This window comes from Pithys albifrons, chromosome 7 (assembly GCF_047495875.1).
Source record: "Pithys albifrons albifrons isolate INPA30051 chromosome 7, PitAlb_v1, whole genome shotgun sequence".
NCBI lineage: Eukaryota > Metazoa > Chordata > Aves > Passeriformes > Thamnophilidae > Pithys > Pithys albifrons.
The window spans coordinates 21,562,850-21,582,250 of record NC_092464.1 but is presented as its reverse complement, the minus strand read 5'-3'; the positions used below and the strand labels follow the sequence as shown (position 1 = coordinate 21,582,250).

Genomic DNA, 19,401 nt, shown 5'->3' with positions numbered 1-19,401 from the left:
CATCTACTTTCTGCCAGAAGTCAGCACATTTGCTATATAAATAACCTGATACCAGGCAAGATGCAAAGTGTCAGACAATACCAGTGAGAGACACCCTAACACATTTCAGCAGACTGGAGAAGACAAGCAGCGAGACTGGGAAGGAATTCAGGACAGACAGATGCAGTGTTGCTTACTGCCTCTGGAATAGCTCCAATACACCCAGGTATACACTACAGCCAGAAAAAAGGTGACTCAGAAAGGAGATGTCCTAATATAAAAATGAAACCAAGAGAATTTAGCAGCATATTAAATAAGATCAAGGATACAGTCAAGAGGGTTAACAGCAACAAAGGGACTAGCTTCTGTGCTGGTCACATACAGAGAGCAAAACAATTTAGGAGATGGCAGGGCAAAGAAGCAGTAAGCTGTGTGAGCAGAAAATAAAAAAGGAGCAAAGTTTTGAACTGCTCTGCTGGAAGGAGGCAAAATGCAAAAGGATGATAAAGGGTGACTACACGGCTGTCAAAGGAACACGATCAATGAGACACAGCTATTCTGACAGAAACAGAAAGTAAACTAAAACAAAATTCAGGTGTAGAAACGGGAAACAGCAGCAAAACACTAACGGATCACCTCACAAAAAGGAAGGGACTAAGGATGAGTAAAGGATTACATGGTACATAACAGCATGGGCAGCAGCTCAGAAGAAAAGAAGAGGACAGAGAACATCAGGTAGCACAGCAGAAGTTTGATGAAAAAATAGTTGTTCTAGATCTCTCGCATCATTTAGACATTTGATAATAGTGGGTAAGGAATCAGAACACAAGTGTAGACAAGTTGTCAGGAGTGAGCTCTGAATAGCAGGAAACTACTGAGAATACTTAACGGCAGCACAAGAAGCCAGTGAGCACAGGATCACTTGAGGTTAAGGAGACTGAGGAGAAGAGCAACAACAAAGTTGCTGTCCACCACCACCTACCAGGCAGGAGGAACAGCTACCAGGAACACGAGCTCCTTCCCAGGAAACAAACTGCTAAAGGTATTCAAACAGTGACCTCTAATGGACAAGCCATACAGTACTGGTACTTCACCAGCAGCAGAACACTCAAAAATCCAAGCAGTTAATGACACAAAAGCTAGAATCCCTTAATACATTTCTCCAAATGATTACAATGTCAATTAATCACTGCTGGTAGGTAAGGCAAACCATTTTAAGAGTAGTTAAAATACATCAAAAACTTACTGCACATCCCAGAATAAGTGAAAATAAAACACAAGCTGGCAGCACCATAGTTGCACTCGTATTGATGATGACCAGCACTACCTGCTGCCAATGCTGAAGTAACCTTTAACATCCCAGCCTGCTTTCCAGTCACATCTTCCCCTCTGTGCCCTACTGGGGGGGGGACTACAGTTAATCTAAGCTTTTGAAAGCTCTTCAAGCACACTTCCTAGTCATGATGTAGCCCAAAGATTCCAATTGTCAAAACTTCATCAGTACACCAAGTAAGGATTTCACATCCTACACTAGGATGTGAAATTTTGTATATGCTTTCAGCAGCTGGCAAACACCTTGAGCTCGCTTAGCTCTCTAAAGTCTACAAGGTTCAGTACCACTTCATACTTAATGGCAAAATAGTACACAAAAGCTGCTCTGCTAGGAAAGAAAACATTAGACAATGCATAAGTCACAATTTTTATATTTTAACAGTTCCCTTTATTGCTAATTCTACTCCAATATTGCTCACTTACAAATCTAATGGAACAAGGGGAACCAAAGTTGAAACCTGATCTACCCTGCTGACTTAAGTCTCCAAAAGTACATTTTTCCAGACAAAGGCAGCGACTTTGTTGTAGCACAACCAACTTATGAAGAAAAAAACCCACAAACCCTAAGCCATCATGACAATGTGATAGACTCCTTGAGATGTTATGGGGGCAGGACCCAGAGTAGAACAGACAGACAAGCCTGGTGATATCCCTTCCCCTCCCTGACCTGGGCTCCCTAGAATCTCAATATTCTGCAATTCCCAACCTGTTTCCCCGAATCATCATGAAACCACACAGACCCCTTCTAGCTGAAGGAGTCTGAACAAAGTAGGACCAAGCTTGATTTCAAGAACTTCTACAGCAAATTCCTTCTCACATGACTGGCACAGCCTCCCCACAGAGCAGCAATGTGAGAGGAATCATGGCACCTGGCTCTGCAGAACATGCAGATCTGCAACACCTGAAGTTCACTTTCATCCTGCACAGAGATGTTAGAAAGAGCAAGTGGCCAAGATTGCCGCAGACTTCCAATTACGTTCTACTTGAACTTGAGTGAAGCAGTCCTGAGCAGAAATGCACAAAAGAGGAGAATGGACACCCATAAAAACTATTACCATTGTCCAGACAATGCAGAAGCAGTATTTGTGACTGACCAAACTGATCAAGTGTGGTTTCTATCAAAGTATGACTTGTGGCTGCAACTCCCTCCATGCCCTCCAGCACAGCTACTCTAGCACTCTACCATTATTCGTGTCCTATTAATGATCCCACTGAACAGGAGGTGAATGTCACCTCTATGTCCCTCAGCTAGCATCAAATGGCATGGAACAAAGACAACTTGGTCACATCTCCCAAACTAAGCCACCACACTGGGTCAGGATCAGACAACCTATGCAGGCTAAAACTGTTTTTTTGGTTTTGCTTCTTAGCTGTATACTGGATAGAAGGCTTTAAATCACTAAATGATGTAACAGAAAACTCGCAGTACAACATACAGAGACACTGGCCCATATGTCTGTGACACATTAAGAAAAAGCACAAATATTCACTTTCTCCCCCTGCTTTTGACTGGATTGTCATAGTAGAATCATCCCAGGTTTGTCACTTATGCAGCAACTCATTCAACAAGACTGCAGAATCACAGCTATTTATCTTTGTTTAGAGTTTTGCTTCTGATTTTGAAGCACAAAAGTTCTCACCAAGCAGGAAAGGACAGACAACTGTTTCAGAAGTCACTGAGAGCAGAAGCCAATTTAAGACTTGTCCATTAGCACAGAACTAGATAGCTGAAAAAAAAAATCAGCCTAATATACTCCAGAAGAATCCATGTGGATTTGAGTACGTCTGACAATGAATGATTTAGACATGTAAATAAAGTACAAATAGCACACTAGAAACATTAACAAAATACATACCACAAAAGTATTCGGAGCAGTATGATTGATTTAACAGCGCAAACTCTTCATACTTGCTAATGAAACTTTACTTACTTTTAATAGTTTTCAGGCAAAAATATGAAGTATGTTTACATAAAAATATGCATATTCAGCCTTTACATATATTTATTCTTCCAGATAGACATATTTACTCTAAACAGCAAAAAAGAAAAGCAAGCAGAACACTCATTTAAATGGCAGAAAACTAGTAGAAGATGCTAATATGACCTTAGTGTAGCCTGTCAAGTGTCACTGCCATCAGCTTTCTAGTCATTTAAAGAATCACCTGCTAAGGCAATTAATTACATCGCTTAAAAGATTAGGTCAACAGTGTCAAATATGAGAATATGAACTTGAAATTTAGCCTTTTAAAAACGTGTGATGTCTGTTTAAGTGTCTACATCCATTTGTGAAAGAATAGTAAGTTTCAGACTCTCTGTGTTACTTCACAGGAAAAGCAGTGGTCTTACCTTCCCCACAAAAGAAACTCAAACACAGCCATTAGAAAGGCTCACAGGATTCCTTGACTGAGAGAACACATAAACTTGCAGCCTGCTGATCTAATGGCTACTTTGGAAGAAAGCAATAATTAAAGGCTGAGATTTAATATAACAAAAATTTATAATAGTGGCAGTCCTTAAATAGGTGTTTTGAAAACTGCTTTAAATAAATGGTATACTCTGGATTTTTCTTGCATACCTAAACACATCCTTCTTGGACACCTCTTATTACCACATCTTTCCTCTCCCAGTCAGGTCTACAGCTAAGACTCATAGCTGGGACATGGGTTAGTTACTTAACTAACCTTCTGGTGCTCATGCCAAAGAATGTCAACCCTCCTCAAGCTCAGATCTGACCAAGCCAAGTTTGCCGTGATTCAGGTCTCCATGCAGAAGTTTCAGCCTGTCTTCTCTTCCTCAGAGCAAGGCAGATTCCTGCTACCTGCCCAGCCAGTCGTGTGTTCAGCTAAAATGATCCTTTAGCTACGCTTTAAGATTTGTAAGGCATCATGTGGAAGAGATGATTCAGTCTGTTAGATTTCAAAAGTTGTAGGAATTTTACAAATCCCAGAGAAAAAACAGTCAAGTTTACAAACAGTAACACTCACAATTCATTTCCTCCTTGTGCCAGGTAAGCAGCCATTCAGACAGAGATACCAGAGCACATAATCGGCACCAGAGAGAAGTTTTGCCTGGCAGCACCAGGTACCCAACCTCAGGTGAGCTGTGTGACCACAAGCATTACATACAGGTGCGCGGAATGAACCACTATCTCAAGGTGCCTGCAACCCTCCAAAGACTGTGGAGAAAGACGAAGTGGCTGAATCAACTTAACTGCCTGGCTTTCAAGCAGCTCAGGTTCAGACAGACATCTTGCAGTACCTGAGAGAACACAGAAGGCACCAGCTGGGTGGCCCCATAGCCCAACTCCATCAGTGGCTTATAACAGATGCCAGATAGCAATATGCTCAAAGAAAATTTACCATGATTTTTCCCAAAACATTCTCCCAGCTATTTGTAACTTCTAAATCAAGAGCTTCTAAATCAGGAACAGAGCTGCATGTTTAATAGTGATGCTTATGATTTTCCCTGCCTAAATTTGCCCATCAGTTTTACCCATCAGTCATTTACCTGCTAGATGGTTGAAAACTGTTGGTCACATTTATAATTAAATTGAGAAATCTTTGAAAACTACAACAGGGACAAAAACAAATAGCAATATGCCAGTCTACAGGACACTATACCACTATACAATCAGAAGAATGGCCCAGAATAACTAATTCATAATTCTCACAGCCATTCACATAGCCTCCACAATTTTACTATTCACTATTACAAACCTTTTAAACTACACATTAGTACCCAATAAACTGCATGCAGAGAAGTGTTTAAGTGCAAGAATCTAAGAATATTTACATTTTTCCTCATGCTTAATCCTCTGAAAATGCTCAGAGCCTTTAGTGAAATTTTTGCGTTAATTCATATGTTTTAAATAGTATACTACCTTACAGCTCATGCAGCAAGTTGTGATGTGTTCAACAGGTTGGGGTTTATTGGTTTGTTAGGGGAGTCGTTTGTGGGGGTTTTTTGAACCTATTTCCATCTGTAAGGACTTCCTTTGGTACATGCTAAAGCAGCTACCCAGTCCTCTCACCAACACACACCCACTTTGGTGGTTCCAGTCCCCTCCCCACTTCATACACTCTTCAACTGACTTCCAAAAAGGGAAGGACTGGTTGAGAGAAATCCACTGGTACATGCAGAGAGCAGACAAGGGCAAGAACATAGAAAAACTAACACTTCTCTTTAAAACATGTACAGTAACAATTATGAAACAAAATTCACTGCTTGAATTTCAACAATCAAGATGCAGGAATGTTTCCACCAGACACTGATGGATAATCCTGAAGCATTCTACTACCAGCAAAAAAAACCCCAAACCCACAAAAACTTCAGCCTTGCAAAAGTCAGTCTGACATCTGCCTCCACCAAGTTACAACTCATGTTTACATTGCTCTCATCACATGCTATTTACCAACACCTCATTTAAGGGTTTCTTTACTGTGGGAAGCAGGATTCACAAGGTAATAACTGAAGGCGGTGTGTGCAGTACAAGCGAGACAATTTACACTCCAAAGATTTGTTTCTTGACAGAAGTATGCTGCTTGACTCCCGTGGCTGATGCTTACATTCAGTTGACCTTGCTCACATATGTTTGGTTATGGATATAATGCAGTAGAGTTGTAATTTCTCTTGCTTCAGTCAAACTAATTATCCATCCACTAAAATGCACACTGTATAATTTCTGGTACAGGACGTCATCATCTAAACATAAGGACTTCAGAGCTATGGTAGGAAATGGATTTCTGGCTGAACTGGTAATAAGACAGAATTTCAGATCTTCCAGTACACTGCACATCTGTATTGAAGCTGAAAAGGCATGTTGAACAAGGCTGTGAAGTCACATCCTCAATCTCTTTACTTTTAGTGAAGTGTCTAACCAAGAAGTACTCTTAACAGTGACACTGTGCTCTACAAAAAAATATCAAACTAGCAGAGTCACCTTTTCAACTCAACTGCCTGTAATGAAGTTCAAATATAGGAATACACTTACTTGTAAGCTTGTTGTGACTCAGAACCAGTTGTGTGATATGAGACAATGTAACTGCAAATGAAAAGAGAAAGAAATTAGTTTATGGACATGACAATGGAGAGCTTGTATCTATTCCACCTGAAAAAAGAGAGAACCTTTCTCTGCTCCAGAAACTTCAGATTCATGAGCACTGTCACTATAAATAAGACAAGCTCAAGACTGAAGGACACATCCAGCTACTCCTCCCATTTCCATTACTGCACCAAACATGACTTGAACAGCTTTTACTCACCGATACAGGAACCTGTTTCAGCTAACCCTTGAAAAAGCTTATGACACAACACAGGCAATTATAACCTGTTAGGAGGATGAAAACAGTCACCCAAAGGCATCATCAGATCAGAAAGTTCAGCATAACAAAAAAAAGCATCACCACAGTTCCCTGTGCAATTGCATGTTGTGGAGGAAAGAAAGGCAGGGAGGAGAAAGGAAGACACATTTACCCACCCTAAATTTCTCCCAAAATATGACCTCTCTAAGTACTGCCTGTACCACCTCACAATACAGAACAGGAGGACAAGGAAAGAAGCCCACAGAAAGTCTCTAGAATAGTGTAGGAAAACCAGCACTAAAGGGCAGACAAGCACAGCCTCCACAAAGAGCTATAAGCTTTAAAATATAAAAGGCATGATGCAACTACAGTGGCAGAAAAAGATCAGCGTCACCTCATCTCCATACTCAAGAGTCAGTACCTTGCCACGAGCACAATGGTAACTGGGCTCTGAGCAGGTGGAACCCTGAATCACTGCTTCCCAGTCCCCAGTGCCCACACTGAACTGCAGGTGCAGGGACTGGGAAGTCAAATCAGGCAGTCAGGCACAAACTGGGTTCTAAAAGAACTTCTGCACTATTTCTTTTTTTCCTTTGAAGTTGATGTTTCCTTTGGTTTGTTAGAGCAGAACAAGGACCAAAGCTGTCAACACAGCTCTGTGGCCTTGACTAGTTCATTCCAGTTTTGCAGAGCTCTGCCAGCATCAGAGAAGAATCCAAAATTCAGACCATCTGTTCTTTACTTTGCTGAGTCCATAATGAACTTCATTACATTAAGATTATCAATCCCCTTTTAAGTGACTTTTAGTAAGTATCTAGAACTGCTTGAGAAGCTACCTGAGGAAGGCTCAAATACAGTTTGTATAACCACCAACATGATGAGACTTTCTTAACTCTTTTCTGCTCATGAAATATCTCTTCCATGAGGAAGAGGTGACTTCTATGAATGATTATTTGTTAACACTAAGGCTAGACATGTCCAAGATAACAAAATAAAACAAACTCTTTAAGGTAGTGATACGAAGTGGTAAGATCTTCCCTTTCCCACACTCCACTAAGTAAAATATCCATTATAAACATAAAAATCAGAATGACATCTCACATAGACTAGAAGTGTTTAAGATTTTCTGTTTCTGTGCTCAAGATGTAATTCAATATTCAGCCTGAGCATCAGTCTCCTGAGAATGGAAGGGCACAGAGATTCCCATGGAGAATTATTACAACCTCCCTATGATGCCGCTGGAGATGCTCCTGGATAATGCCTTGGTAACATTACAGTCATTAGCACACAGACAGTAAGTTATTGTGATTTCAAGAATGTACCAAAAAGCCACACAGAAGTTTGAGGGTCAGGATAATATCTATTGCCAATTTACTTCAGAGTAATTATGGTCCCAGTCCTACTACTGCTTCAAAACAGAGCAAAACAAGAGAAGAACATTTAGGCTCTTCCCTTTTGCCCTGGTATCAAGGCTAGTATACTGCCACCATGTGCTCTAAGTTAGCTTTATATAAAATATCTGGATGACAATACTTGATTTTTTTTTAAACAAATGGGCAAATATAAACAAAGAAACCCTCCACCCTCCCTGGAAAAAAAAAAGAAACCAAAAAAACCCAAGCAAACCCAAAGTAAAATAAATTATAAAAAACCCATCACAAACAGGAAGACCCCGGCGACTTTGCAGAGCCAAGATAAGACATTGTCTGTCCCACTGGAGGAAGTTAATGCAGAATGAGCATTTCAGAATTGTAACAGTAGTCTGCCTCTCTATCTTCTGTGCTTTAGTTATTTTAGGAATGAACAATTCTATCAACACTAACTTTCTGATAAATAATTCTAGGCATGTTAATTCCGACCACACAAACACTTACTTTATGCAAAATACGAATAGCTTACAGATGGAAGGATAACAAGAGCAAATTAACACTTATAATCTCCCTGACAACAGAGCAGATGTCTCAACTTATTTGGGCAATGTAATTCCTTAATCTGTACCTTCTTCATATTAGTCTCTGAAAAGACAATTAAATCAGACTGGTTCATACTCCAAGAACAATTCCATAGTTGTTGATGGCTGTTTAAAGTCCTACCAATAAATGCTCTAACCATTGCTAGGCTAGGGAAAGGCCAGGGCACATCATTCCTTAATGGCTGAACATGCTTTTTCACCCTATTGGTGCTCTCTACCATTACCTGCCCATAGTGGACACTTTATAAACAAAGGTCATCTATTTATTTCACAATATGAAATTAAAAAGCAAACCAACACAGTAGACACTTCCATAGGCCAAGACGGTTTTTTAAGACTATTTGTGTATGGAAGATGCACAACTATAATATATATGTGCTCACAAATGGTATAACATTTGTTCTATCATATGTTGGAATAATAAGAATAGTCTTTCATGCTTGAAACTGTTTTGCATGGTCTTTGCATTACTATGATAAACTTAAGCACAGAATACTTAGGTGGAGGGGTATTTTTGGTCTCAAATTAAATCCCTTGGGTTCAGAACTTCTCTGAAAAGAGTTTTCTCATATTACAGAAAGCAGCAAAAATTCAGATGCTCTGAAGACTTATTACACATGTCTAGTTTGTACTTAAGTCATTAGGAGAAAACATGGAAGTGCCTGGATTTGAGGAACCTTCCAAAAATAGAACTCTACTTCTAATGACATTAATGAACTCCTTAGCAAGGAGTGGTTCAGGGATTACCAAAATTTCTTTGTGAATCTGAACACCACATTATAAATAAGATGGTAACTCTACTTTTCCTTTGCTAAACACAAAAGTGGGAAGAGATGTAAAGGTTGCCAAGCTTCCATGGCTAAATGAGCTCACATCAGTTTGAGATACAAAATATCTATCTCCTTCCAGATAAAAGTATTTCATCTTGATTTAGAAAGAGACACTGGTATTTGACAGAGGCAAGTTTTGTCTGTTTTCTCTCTCCCACAGCTGTTACAGAGCCTGGAAGTTAAGGCAAAAGAAAATAGGAGTAGCTGCCCTGTATACTGCAGCAAGTCATTCAATAGACTGAAAAGAAAACAGAAGAGAATCATATCCAAACCACAGCATATATTCCCCTTTGCTCCTCTCTGCCTCCATAGAACACCAATTTTCTACATCACTTACATTTTGCTGGGGTTTTTCTTAAACACACATGGCAAGAATAGGTCTACACCTAAGAAGGATTGGCACGCTGAGCAGATGTTACATGGCACACTGCTTCCAAATTCTTGTGCCCACATTAAGTCAATTAGGTTAGGAAAGCTTAAATAAAAGTTCACTAGCCACTCTGCAGCAAACACTCAAATATGCAGTGGGACAAGGCTTGGTCCTTTCCTTTCCTTGGAGGATAAGGACTATAGGGAGCAGCTTACCCAGTGGTAGGGGCATTTACAATCACTAAATAATTACATGAGACAAAATCCTTATCAGGGGCTACTGAACACTGTAGCTTAGGCATATCCTCCAACCTACCGAGTCTTTAAAACTCAAATAGCCAAAAAATGTTCCCTCCAGTCATAGTCTAAACTAACCCTTATCTCTGAACATCTACTAGTGGCTCTCCTTAAAGACAAAATGCTTTGAAAGAACAGTCACTGAGCATGAATAGTGATGGTTACTCTTAACACAGACCTTTATTCAAAAAAAAAAAAAGGAGAAAAAAGAGAAAAAAGAGAAGTTGATGAAAAGGTGAACTTTAACACTGCCCTGGAAAGATATCCAGCACACCAAGAAAAGAAGATACCAGGTCAAAGTCATTCAGCTTCTGTGCCAGTCCTCAGAGCCAGAGAAAACCAAAACACCCAATCTATATTAGAAAAGACCACTCATTTGGAGTCAGATGACAAGGTCAAAAAACTACAAGTTCAACATTTTCTCAAATCAGAAATTCAGAGGTAATATTTCATTATTTCTTTAAAGGCATATCTGGCAGAAGGTATGCCTTACGCAGAAGGCAAATACCCTGATGATAAAAAAACAAACCCAAAACAAAGTAACTGAAAAATACATTAACAGAAACCAGTCATTGTTTCCCTATTCCCTAACTTTCATCTCAAATTGGAGAAGGTCCCTGATCCTCCACGCCAGATCAAGTCACACGATGTGCACCAGGACTATCTGCACACAGGCTTCTCTGATGCAGGGCAGCCTGACTAGGGTACCACAAGTCTACACTTCATCAAAGAGGTCCCTGTCAAAGATGGTTCAGATGTCTAATTAGCAACCTGGTATCAGGGACCATCTGTGGACCACAGTGGTCCATCTTGTGGTCCCTGACCCTTTCTGAACAATAAACCCAAAACAGTCTTTGCACAAGAAAAGCTTTTTTCTTTAGCATTATCAATGTGCTTCAACATCACCCTTTGTCCCCACCTGAAAGATCAAAGCTGGCTAATTAATTATGTGTTTAGTGTTGGTAAAAAGCACCAACTCCATTTAACTAAAGCAACTGTTATAAATACTCTGTTGCTGCCCCATACACTTAATGTCTGTCTTTAGCTGACAGGTGTAAGTTTAGTTCTGAAAAGTGATCTGCAGTTAATGTGAGCTAAACACTACTTTGCCTCAAATAACTGCTCGTCCAATAGAAATACAGTGAAACTTTCTATTTAATGTGAGTTCACACACAGTCTTTACAATGTCACATTCCCAAAATCCCACACACAACCCAGAAGCAGGAAAAGAATTAGTACAAGATGAAGACTTAAGTACAGAACCTAGTTGTGCAAAATTGGACTTCAGACTTCACCCTTTACTGATAAGACTACAGATCCCTTGATGTGCTCCCAATTCTGCAAATAATGGCAAACTGGGAGCAAGCCACACATTTGCCTGAATTCAACTCTATCTTGTAAGAAGTTACGTATATTTGCTATTGGCTGCTACCGACTTTAACAAACCTGGTAAAGAGCTAAACTAGGATATAGTTACAATTTTAAGTTTTGCTTTTTTTCCTCATGACATCATGCATTCAGCAAAACGTCAGCCTGTGGCACACTACAGCCAGTCACAACTTTCACCGCCTGCATATTGGCTTAGTTATAACATCATATGTATTTTAGGCCAAAGTAAAAGCAAAGCAAAGGTACCTGACTCTTCATTTATGTGTTCTCCATAACTGTGACAGCATGCTGTTATCAGTGTGTGGCATTTGCTGTAAATTAACTACAGGAAATGCAACATACGAACAGCAACACCCTGCCATGCTTCAGGAAGCATGTGCAATCATTTAATATCCGAAGAATGATGCTACTGTATCTGGAATACAGTGTCACTGTCCTCTCCTTCAGAGACCAGCCACGTGTAGTTCCAAGCTGATGTCACTCTATCCCTTTCAAAAAATTGTGGAGATGCTGCTTGGCTCGCGTTTTTGTTTCTGTAGCAGGGCAGAGAGGAGGCAAAGTCCCCCCATCACTCAAGTGCCAGAAGGCCAGCAGTGCGACCCGGAGCGCTGACACCTGCAGGCACCGGGAGGGAGCCCCAGGGCTGTCCCGGATACACGCACGACTCCTGCGGCGCTGCCCGGAGCCTGAAGCGGGGCGTCTCCCCTGCCCATGGATCTCGCCCCAAGCCGCCGATGCCCAAAGCGGCTCTGGCGGCCTCCCGGGGCAGCGGGGCTGGGGAGCGGGCGGGGCGGGGCGGGGCGGGGCGGGGCGGGGCGGCGGGGCGGGGCGGCGCGGCGTGGCGTGGCGCGGCCCGGCCCGGCCCGGCCCCGGGGCGGCGGCCCCGGCTCGCTCGGGACAAATAAGGAAGTTTCCGCGTTGTGCCCGCCCGCGCCGCCGGTACTTACAGAGGCCGGGCACGTCCAGCATACTGGAGATGCCGCGGTCACACATGTCCACCTCGAGCTGGTTCTTCTCCCTGCTCTCCTCCACGATCTTCTTCAGCGACTTGGACATGGTCTGGGCGGGGCACAAACGGGCACCGTGAGCCAGGCGGCGCCGGACGGGGCTCTCACCGGGACAGCCCCGTCCCCGAGGGCTCCGAGAGCAGCGAGCCCGCCCGCCCCGCGCCGCCGCCGGTCCCGTCCCCTCCCGCCCTTCTCAGCCCACCGGAGCATGGACCGGGATGCCAGCCGCCCTCCCACCTCCGGGCGGAGGGACAGGCCCGCCGCTGGCCCCGACGGGACTCACCGCGCGGTGCTGCGGCGGGACGCGACGGGATACGGCGGGAGAGCGGCCGGGACTCGGCGGGACAGCGGGCGGGTCCCGCGGCTCTCGGGGTGTGCACGCGCCCGCCCCGCCCCACCCCCGCGCGCAGGCGCACCGCGACTCCCGTCCCGGAAAGCGGGACCGGGCGGGCCCCAGGGAAGGGGCGGAGCGGGGGCGGCCTTGGGGCCTGAGGAGTTGGCAAAGGGTCCCGAAATAGAACACAGTATCAAAAAAAAAGAAAAGAAAAGGTGCATTGAATCCGTGCTTTCCATCTCTTCAGATGCCTTCGTGGATTTGCAGTCAGTTATAATTGCAAGGCTAGTCCCAAGGCTACACCCAGTTCTGAGCGCTTGTCATTGACCTTGTCCCGCCACGGTGATGGAGCTCCAGCCCTTCTGCCCAGAATGTGTTTATGCTGTAACGGCTTCCATAGGAGTTAAGCAGCTCCTACTTCCTGGAGTTCAACAGAGCAACTAATGACTAAATCAAATCAGCAGAGGCCAGGCTGCCCACTGGGAACCACAGCTTTGAATTTTACATATGTGCTCCATGGTATTAGTTAGTAGCCTAAAATAAGATTCCCAGAAACCAAGATGATGAACAGGAACATGCCTAAGCCAGCAAATAAAATCTTTCTGGAGGTGCAATTCCAACTTCTCCCTTTTTAGGAATGTAAGGATTTAATTCTGGGCTGCAGAACTGCGGCATGTTTATCCCAAAATGGTGTTCGCTATCTTGAGCCTTTCCTGAAGTTACAGGCTGGTTTCAGGTCTTTCTTAAAAGACCTGGAAGAACTTCATTTTATCTGAATTTCTCAGCACAGAAGACACTGACACTCAGATGTACAAGACAATGATGCACAGTTCCTTTCTGTCTGCAGGAATATGAATCTGTATCCCTTTCCTGACTAGGAAAATGCCCTGAGTGCCACCAGTCAGTTGCCCAAAGACCTAGTTGTGATGTCTGCTGTACTTATTTCATGAAGAATGACTGCAGCTTCATTTAGCAGCAAAGGCTCAGGCAGATTTATTGTCTATAAATATGGTCCTAACTTCCTTATTCCAACTAACAGCACACGTAACAAGATACTCACAAAATTGTGTCTTCATGGCTAATGCAAAGCTCACCTGGCTCTCTCTGCCCCATTTATGCAGTGATCAAAACACTGCACATGACTTAGATATCCTCATTCTTCCCCTACCACAGAAATCTTTGATTACTCCCTGCTTAATAAACATATTATCGTTATTCCCTTTTGTCAGGATTATGGAGTGGATTTTACAATCCACCTAACTTCATTGTCCTGTTGTTGTGTAGAGTTCATATATCACTTGCACCTTCTATGAGACCTTTGGTTTCTGCTTGAGCAAAACTTTTGTCTGAGCAAGTGCACGAATCCATAGCCCAGTCAGGTCCATGCTTGATTTGGCAGAGGAGCTGCTGTCAAGCCTTGCTTTTAAAGTTTCTCAGCACCTTGTGGAGCACTAAATACCTGTTGTCTCAGAAGGACTGGGAAAGAAGGTACCCAAGCCACACTGTCCAAGGGTCAGAACATTCCCTGGTCATGAAAACTTATTTTTCGGGTTGTCCCTTCATAAGTCAAATTCACGGAGAGTCATTTCCTGCAGATAGCCTGTGGCACTGCAGTAACCCTGTCTTCCCTCTTTTATCCCCCCCCCCCCCAGCTCTTCCCAGTACATCCAGTTCTTCCATAACCCCATTGGCCCCAAATATCCTTAGCTCCCTCTGCACTCCCTGCTGGAGGCTGGTCAGCCTGTGGCTGGGGACTGGCCAGTGGAGCCCTCCCACCGTGTACCGTGCTTGAGCTCACAGTACGGGTATTTCCAATTTAGGTCTCACTGTACCACCAAGCTACTGATTTTTTGCTTATGAAACAACTATAACATATCTTTGCTATCTGTCAGATTTGTTCTAAATCTGTCACTTGGCTTAAATGAGATGAGCAGATGCCTGAATTCTTTGCAGAGGCTGGTATATGCCTTCTGTCCTTAGGACATCAGGCTACGGTAGGTGACTCTGAGGTAGATGCAATGCCAGGACTGTGTGGCAGAGCTGCAGCTGCCCTGTGGTGATCAGAGGAGCGAAAAGTTGCCCCTACAATAGTGCTGCCAGCCTGCTCTGATCAGGCAGTGAGTGCTGGATGTGCTTCCCATTGATTCCTCTCGCTGTGCTGGGGAGCTGCAAGGGAATGAGTGTCTCTGCCCCTGCCCTTGCTCTTGCTGTCCTAGGTAGTTCTTCCAACCAAGGAAATGAGGTTTTACATTATTGTTCTATTTTTATTTTTTATTTTTTTTGCGGTGCAAGAAAAAGTATAAGAACAGACAACATTAATGCAGGGTTAGCATGTGCCCAAAATTATACAAAAGCAACATGCCCCTGCAAAACCAGTTGTGTACTTATGGACACTGCTATTACAAATGTATCCATCAACATTACACTAAGCAAGTCTAATAACTGGCATGCAGTGTTTATTTTGTTGATCTTTTCCCTATAAAGCAAAATCTTAGAAATTGGCCTGTATTTTTGTTATCATTTAATAAACATTTTGAACATTTATTTAGTAATCCTGTATTGCTGCAGTTGTTCTGTATTTTGAACAGTAGTCAATCCTATGAATTTTTGTTGCATTTCATTTTAATTAGGACTGCAGAATAATTCTGTAGTTTTAGATTGGCAGTTGACAAAAAATAATTTCTGGTGCATAGGACACTTATCCTAAGTTATTATAGGAAACTTAGACACCTCCTCCTTAGCTTTATGAACCAATTGAAAACTGGTTTTCAGTCAAAATTGCTTTGTAAATTTATCCAAAATTAGCTAACATTTTAAATTGTCCAGCACCATGATTTCTAGCATTTTACCTGAATATATTCTCTCTTCTTTACTTCAAATAACTATAGCCCTAACAACATCGCATTGTGGTATTACTTGTCATTTATTGTTTATAAAGAATAGCCCCATTACAGGGGAAGGGAAATTAAAAACACTGTATGGATCTTTTAGTTCTTATTCTTCAAATCCTAGTCTTTGGAGGGCTTACCATTCATATATAACTGCCTCATAAAATTACCTTTATGTAAGTATAAGTATCTATAGTAACATGCAGAAGAATATTTACATGTCAAATAAAAACATGCAGGCTCTAGGAAGCACATTCATTATCTGTGCTTTGTCATTGACAGGGAGAGGTTGTAGTTATGCAGGTATTGTAATATGGACATGCAGCATTCACAACAATTACATTATCTATAAAACAGTAACATGCACAGACATAAAAGCAAAGACATTCATGGCAGCATTGTGAGATGAAGCTATAAATCTTATTAAACACATATTTTTGTCTTTTGAATTGTACACTGCAAAAAGCACATAGACTTTTCATGGCATAATTCGTTTTAGATTATCTGTTTAGTTCTTCCTGTTTGTATTTGCTGTGCATTCATTTTAAAGCAAGTGTTTTAAATTACTCCTTACCTTCCAAGAAAGAAACATGGCTTAGCACTAGCTCTCTCCTCTAAGGATCTCCACTTTAATACTTCTGCAGTTGGTATTTTTGTTGTGGTTCCTCATATAAAATTTTAGAGGACAGCAGTGGGTTACTTTGTTCCTGTTTTTTTAAAAAAGAATGTGTTTGATACTTTAATTTTAGACTTTAACTATTTTTGGCGAGAGCCAGTTGGGCTGGATCAATTGAACCTTGTACCAGGAGCTTCATTCAACAGTCTTCATGAGCACAAATTTTCTGGTGGACTTTCTTTATTTTCTCTAAATAACTTCATGCATTTTACTCATTTGTAAATAAAATTATGCAGAAGTATTGAATATTTCTAACTTTTAAAGATGCATCAAGCATTAGTTGTTGTTAGACTTAAAAAAACTCTCCAAAATTTCTCTTCCTCCCATTCACAGTGCTCTCTAATCTTTTCTTTTGCAGAAGTTTAATGATTCTATAAAATTTGATACTGTGACAGGTCTTGCCAAGAGCAAGTATTTATTATATCAAAACATGTTCAAAAGCATTTAATCTGCTTTAAAGTGAAACATGCTTTTTCTCTTAGCAAAATCAGTCTTTTTGATATATGGATTTCAGCATTTTAGCTGGAGTTCCACTCTAGAGCTTAAGGCCAAAGGTTGTGTCACCAGAATGGCCTCATGCACATCACAGATCACCAGATCATGTCTGCCTGCTATCCCTAAGCCAGCAGAAGGCCAGACTCAGCATGGCAAGCACAGGGGGACTGGGATGTCCTTGGGGAACTTTGTGTCCTAAAACTGTATGACACGTGACTGATACCAGTCTCAAAAAGCCACTAATGTACTTCATTCATTAAAATAATGTATAGGTTTCTGTTTGTCAGTTTATGTTCTGTCACACTCCTGACAAGCCCAAGGTTTAACCTGAGAACTCATTTCTGACAGGACTGATCCACTTTTAACAGAAGCAATGAACGTATCACAGAACACTGCCTACAGTGGCAGGGAGCTGTATGGAGAGGTGGATCCCTCCCTTTCATCTGTGCTGGTGAAATGAAGAAAATGACAACGTTCTTGGCCAAGCCAATTCTTGCCTAAATTCTGAAGCTTCCATGTCAAGCCACCAGCAGCAAGTGACAGGAGCCAGATATTGAGGGGATTCTCTGCCCCGTACCAACTGCACCAAATCCATGGTGATTAATAGGAAGGTCAGAGCCACAACAGACCTTCATAAAGCCTGTGATGCAGCCATCCACAAAGAATAAATACAGTCCTCCTTGTCTCTGTAGGCAAACAACTCAATCCATGATTGATTGCACTTGGAATGTCTTACACATTGCTGTCTTTAGACTTTATTTTGTGGCTTCATCTCCAGGCAGTTCAGATGTTTCTTTCTTAACTGCTTGTTATTCCCTGTAGTGAGGTTTAAAAAAAGATATGGACAAAGATTGCATCATCCTTTGATGATGCAATCATCAGTATGGAAGTGGACTCTGAGCAAAATTTTCTGGACTACTAAACTAAAAATGTTTCATTTGACTATATGGTCTTTTATGTCTTCCCTTATTAGAGGAGCTTTCTGTTTTGCTAGAAGCTCAGCAGGACAGATGTCTCCCAGTTTGATCCAAATACAGGTTTTTCTACTTTTTCCATGTTACACTTAGGCACGTTAGCAAGAGTATCACCTGTACATAGGCTAAGTTTGTTTTAGTCCTTGGGCAATTCTAAAATGCTGGCTTACATCTCATTCTTTTGGCCCCAGTGAGTGTTCACAGATTTCTTTCTTTTTAACTTAGCACCAGAGGATTTTGAGTTGTATTTTGTATCTTGTCCCTTTTTTCTGCTTTATTTTGCCTACATTTTATTTTAATCAGGTTGGCTGCTCAGCTGCTATAAATGTTTGTGTTTGTGGAATGATGGCTTTTTTGGCCTTCACTGGGAAATCTTCAAAGTGTTCCTAGATTTTGTTAAAACTGCCATTTATACTTTAATGTCATTTTATAATTAATTATTGCTATAATCACATTAAGGAATTGCTTTCACTGTGAATGACTCTTTGTAATAGCTGTGAAGTGAGTTCTGATGAGGTCCATGTTCCTTTGCTGTGGTGCGAATTTCTCTTGCCAGTCCATCACAGCTGACATTCAGGAAATTAATTGGTCATTTGTTCTGGATTGTGACAAAAAAAATGTTTCATGGTGGGAATCAGTGTCCTCTGTATTCCCTGTAAACAACAACATCTTTTATGTATGATGTGTGTTAGCCTGAGGAAGGGAAAAACTAATTGTAGTCAAAGATTAATTGATATTTTTATGTCTGCCCTTTTCTGACATTGTATCTGTCATAAATGTCTAGGAAGTTGCCTACAAGTTGACTAGAAAGGTGACATAGTTACTAAAAGTCTCAGAAGTTTTTTATATTCAGTTGTAAAACAGATTTTGAAGCTTGAACATGAAAGTCAATAAGTATAATTACAGATATTTGTATATATTGAACATAATGTTTAAGTTTTATTCACTTTTTATAGCATTAATTGTAAAACTTTGAAATTGTGTAGAAGAATATAAAAAATACATTGCAAAAACACCTTTTCCCAATTGGGTAGATAATAGTTTATTTTCAGTACAATGGGAAACCACTTTTTTTTTTTTAACAGAATTCTAAATTCACAACTGTAACACTTACAGTAACTTTTAAAAGGCCTTACTTCAACTGCAATTATCATCACTGGATTTCAAACCTTCTTTATGATCTACAGCCGCTTCAGTATAACAATGAATGGTAATGTATTTCTCATAAACAGTGTTCTAGCTTGTCCAGCTTAACTGGAATCCTGATGGTAAAGTCACATAATCAGCATGAAATTTTATGTAGACTTGATGAGATGTAGCAGTAAATGGAGCAATGTTTGTATCCTAAAATTAAAGACAAGAAAAATGAAAAACTTTATAGAGTGTCAAGGTCCTTTGGAAGATGCAGTGAAAGAGTTAAAACTGAGGCACAGATTGGATCATAGATTAAAAGAGAAGTCAGGTCTGTGGGAGCTACTGCTGCTGCATTTCTCCCTAAGGGTACTGCAAATACTTGAATTAAAAATGCAACTAAATATGGAGCAAACTAGTTTGATGC

General features: G+C 41.3%; 2 protein-coding genes across 2 annotated transcripts in view; both read right to left on the bottom strand.

The window, feature by feature from the left end:
- The window catches only part of RSU1 (Ras suppressor protein 1), a 100,657-nt gene extending 87,770 nt beyond the window's left edge, over positions 1-12,887 (bottom strand). The window contains exons 1-3 of the mRNA XM_071560398.1: positions 12,760-12,887; positions 12,417-12,528; positions 6,303-6,353 (exon numbers count right to left, since the gene is read on the bottom strand). Of these exons, the coding sequence (XP_071416499.1) occupies positions 6,303-6,353; positions 12,417-12,525 (160 nt within the window). The 5' untranslated portion in view covers positions 12,526-12,528; positions 12,760-12,887. The remainder of the gene's footprint in view (positions 1-6,302; positions 6,354-12,416; positions 12,529-12,759) is intronic.
- A 2,189-nt stretch (positions 12,888-15,076) lies between these two features.
- CUBN (cubilin) overlaps positions 15,077-19,401 on the bottom strand; it is a 140,806-nt gene continuing 136,481 nt past the window's right edge. Inside the window, exon 67 of the mRNA XM_071560397.1 lies at positions 15,077-19,187. Within this exon, the coding sequence (XP_071416498.1) occupies positions 19,080-19,187 (108 nt within the window). The 3' untranslated portion in view covers positions 15,077-19,079. The remainder of the gene's footprint in view (positions 19,188-19,401) is intronic.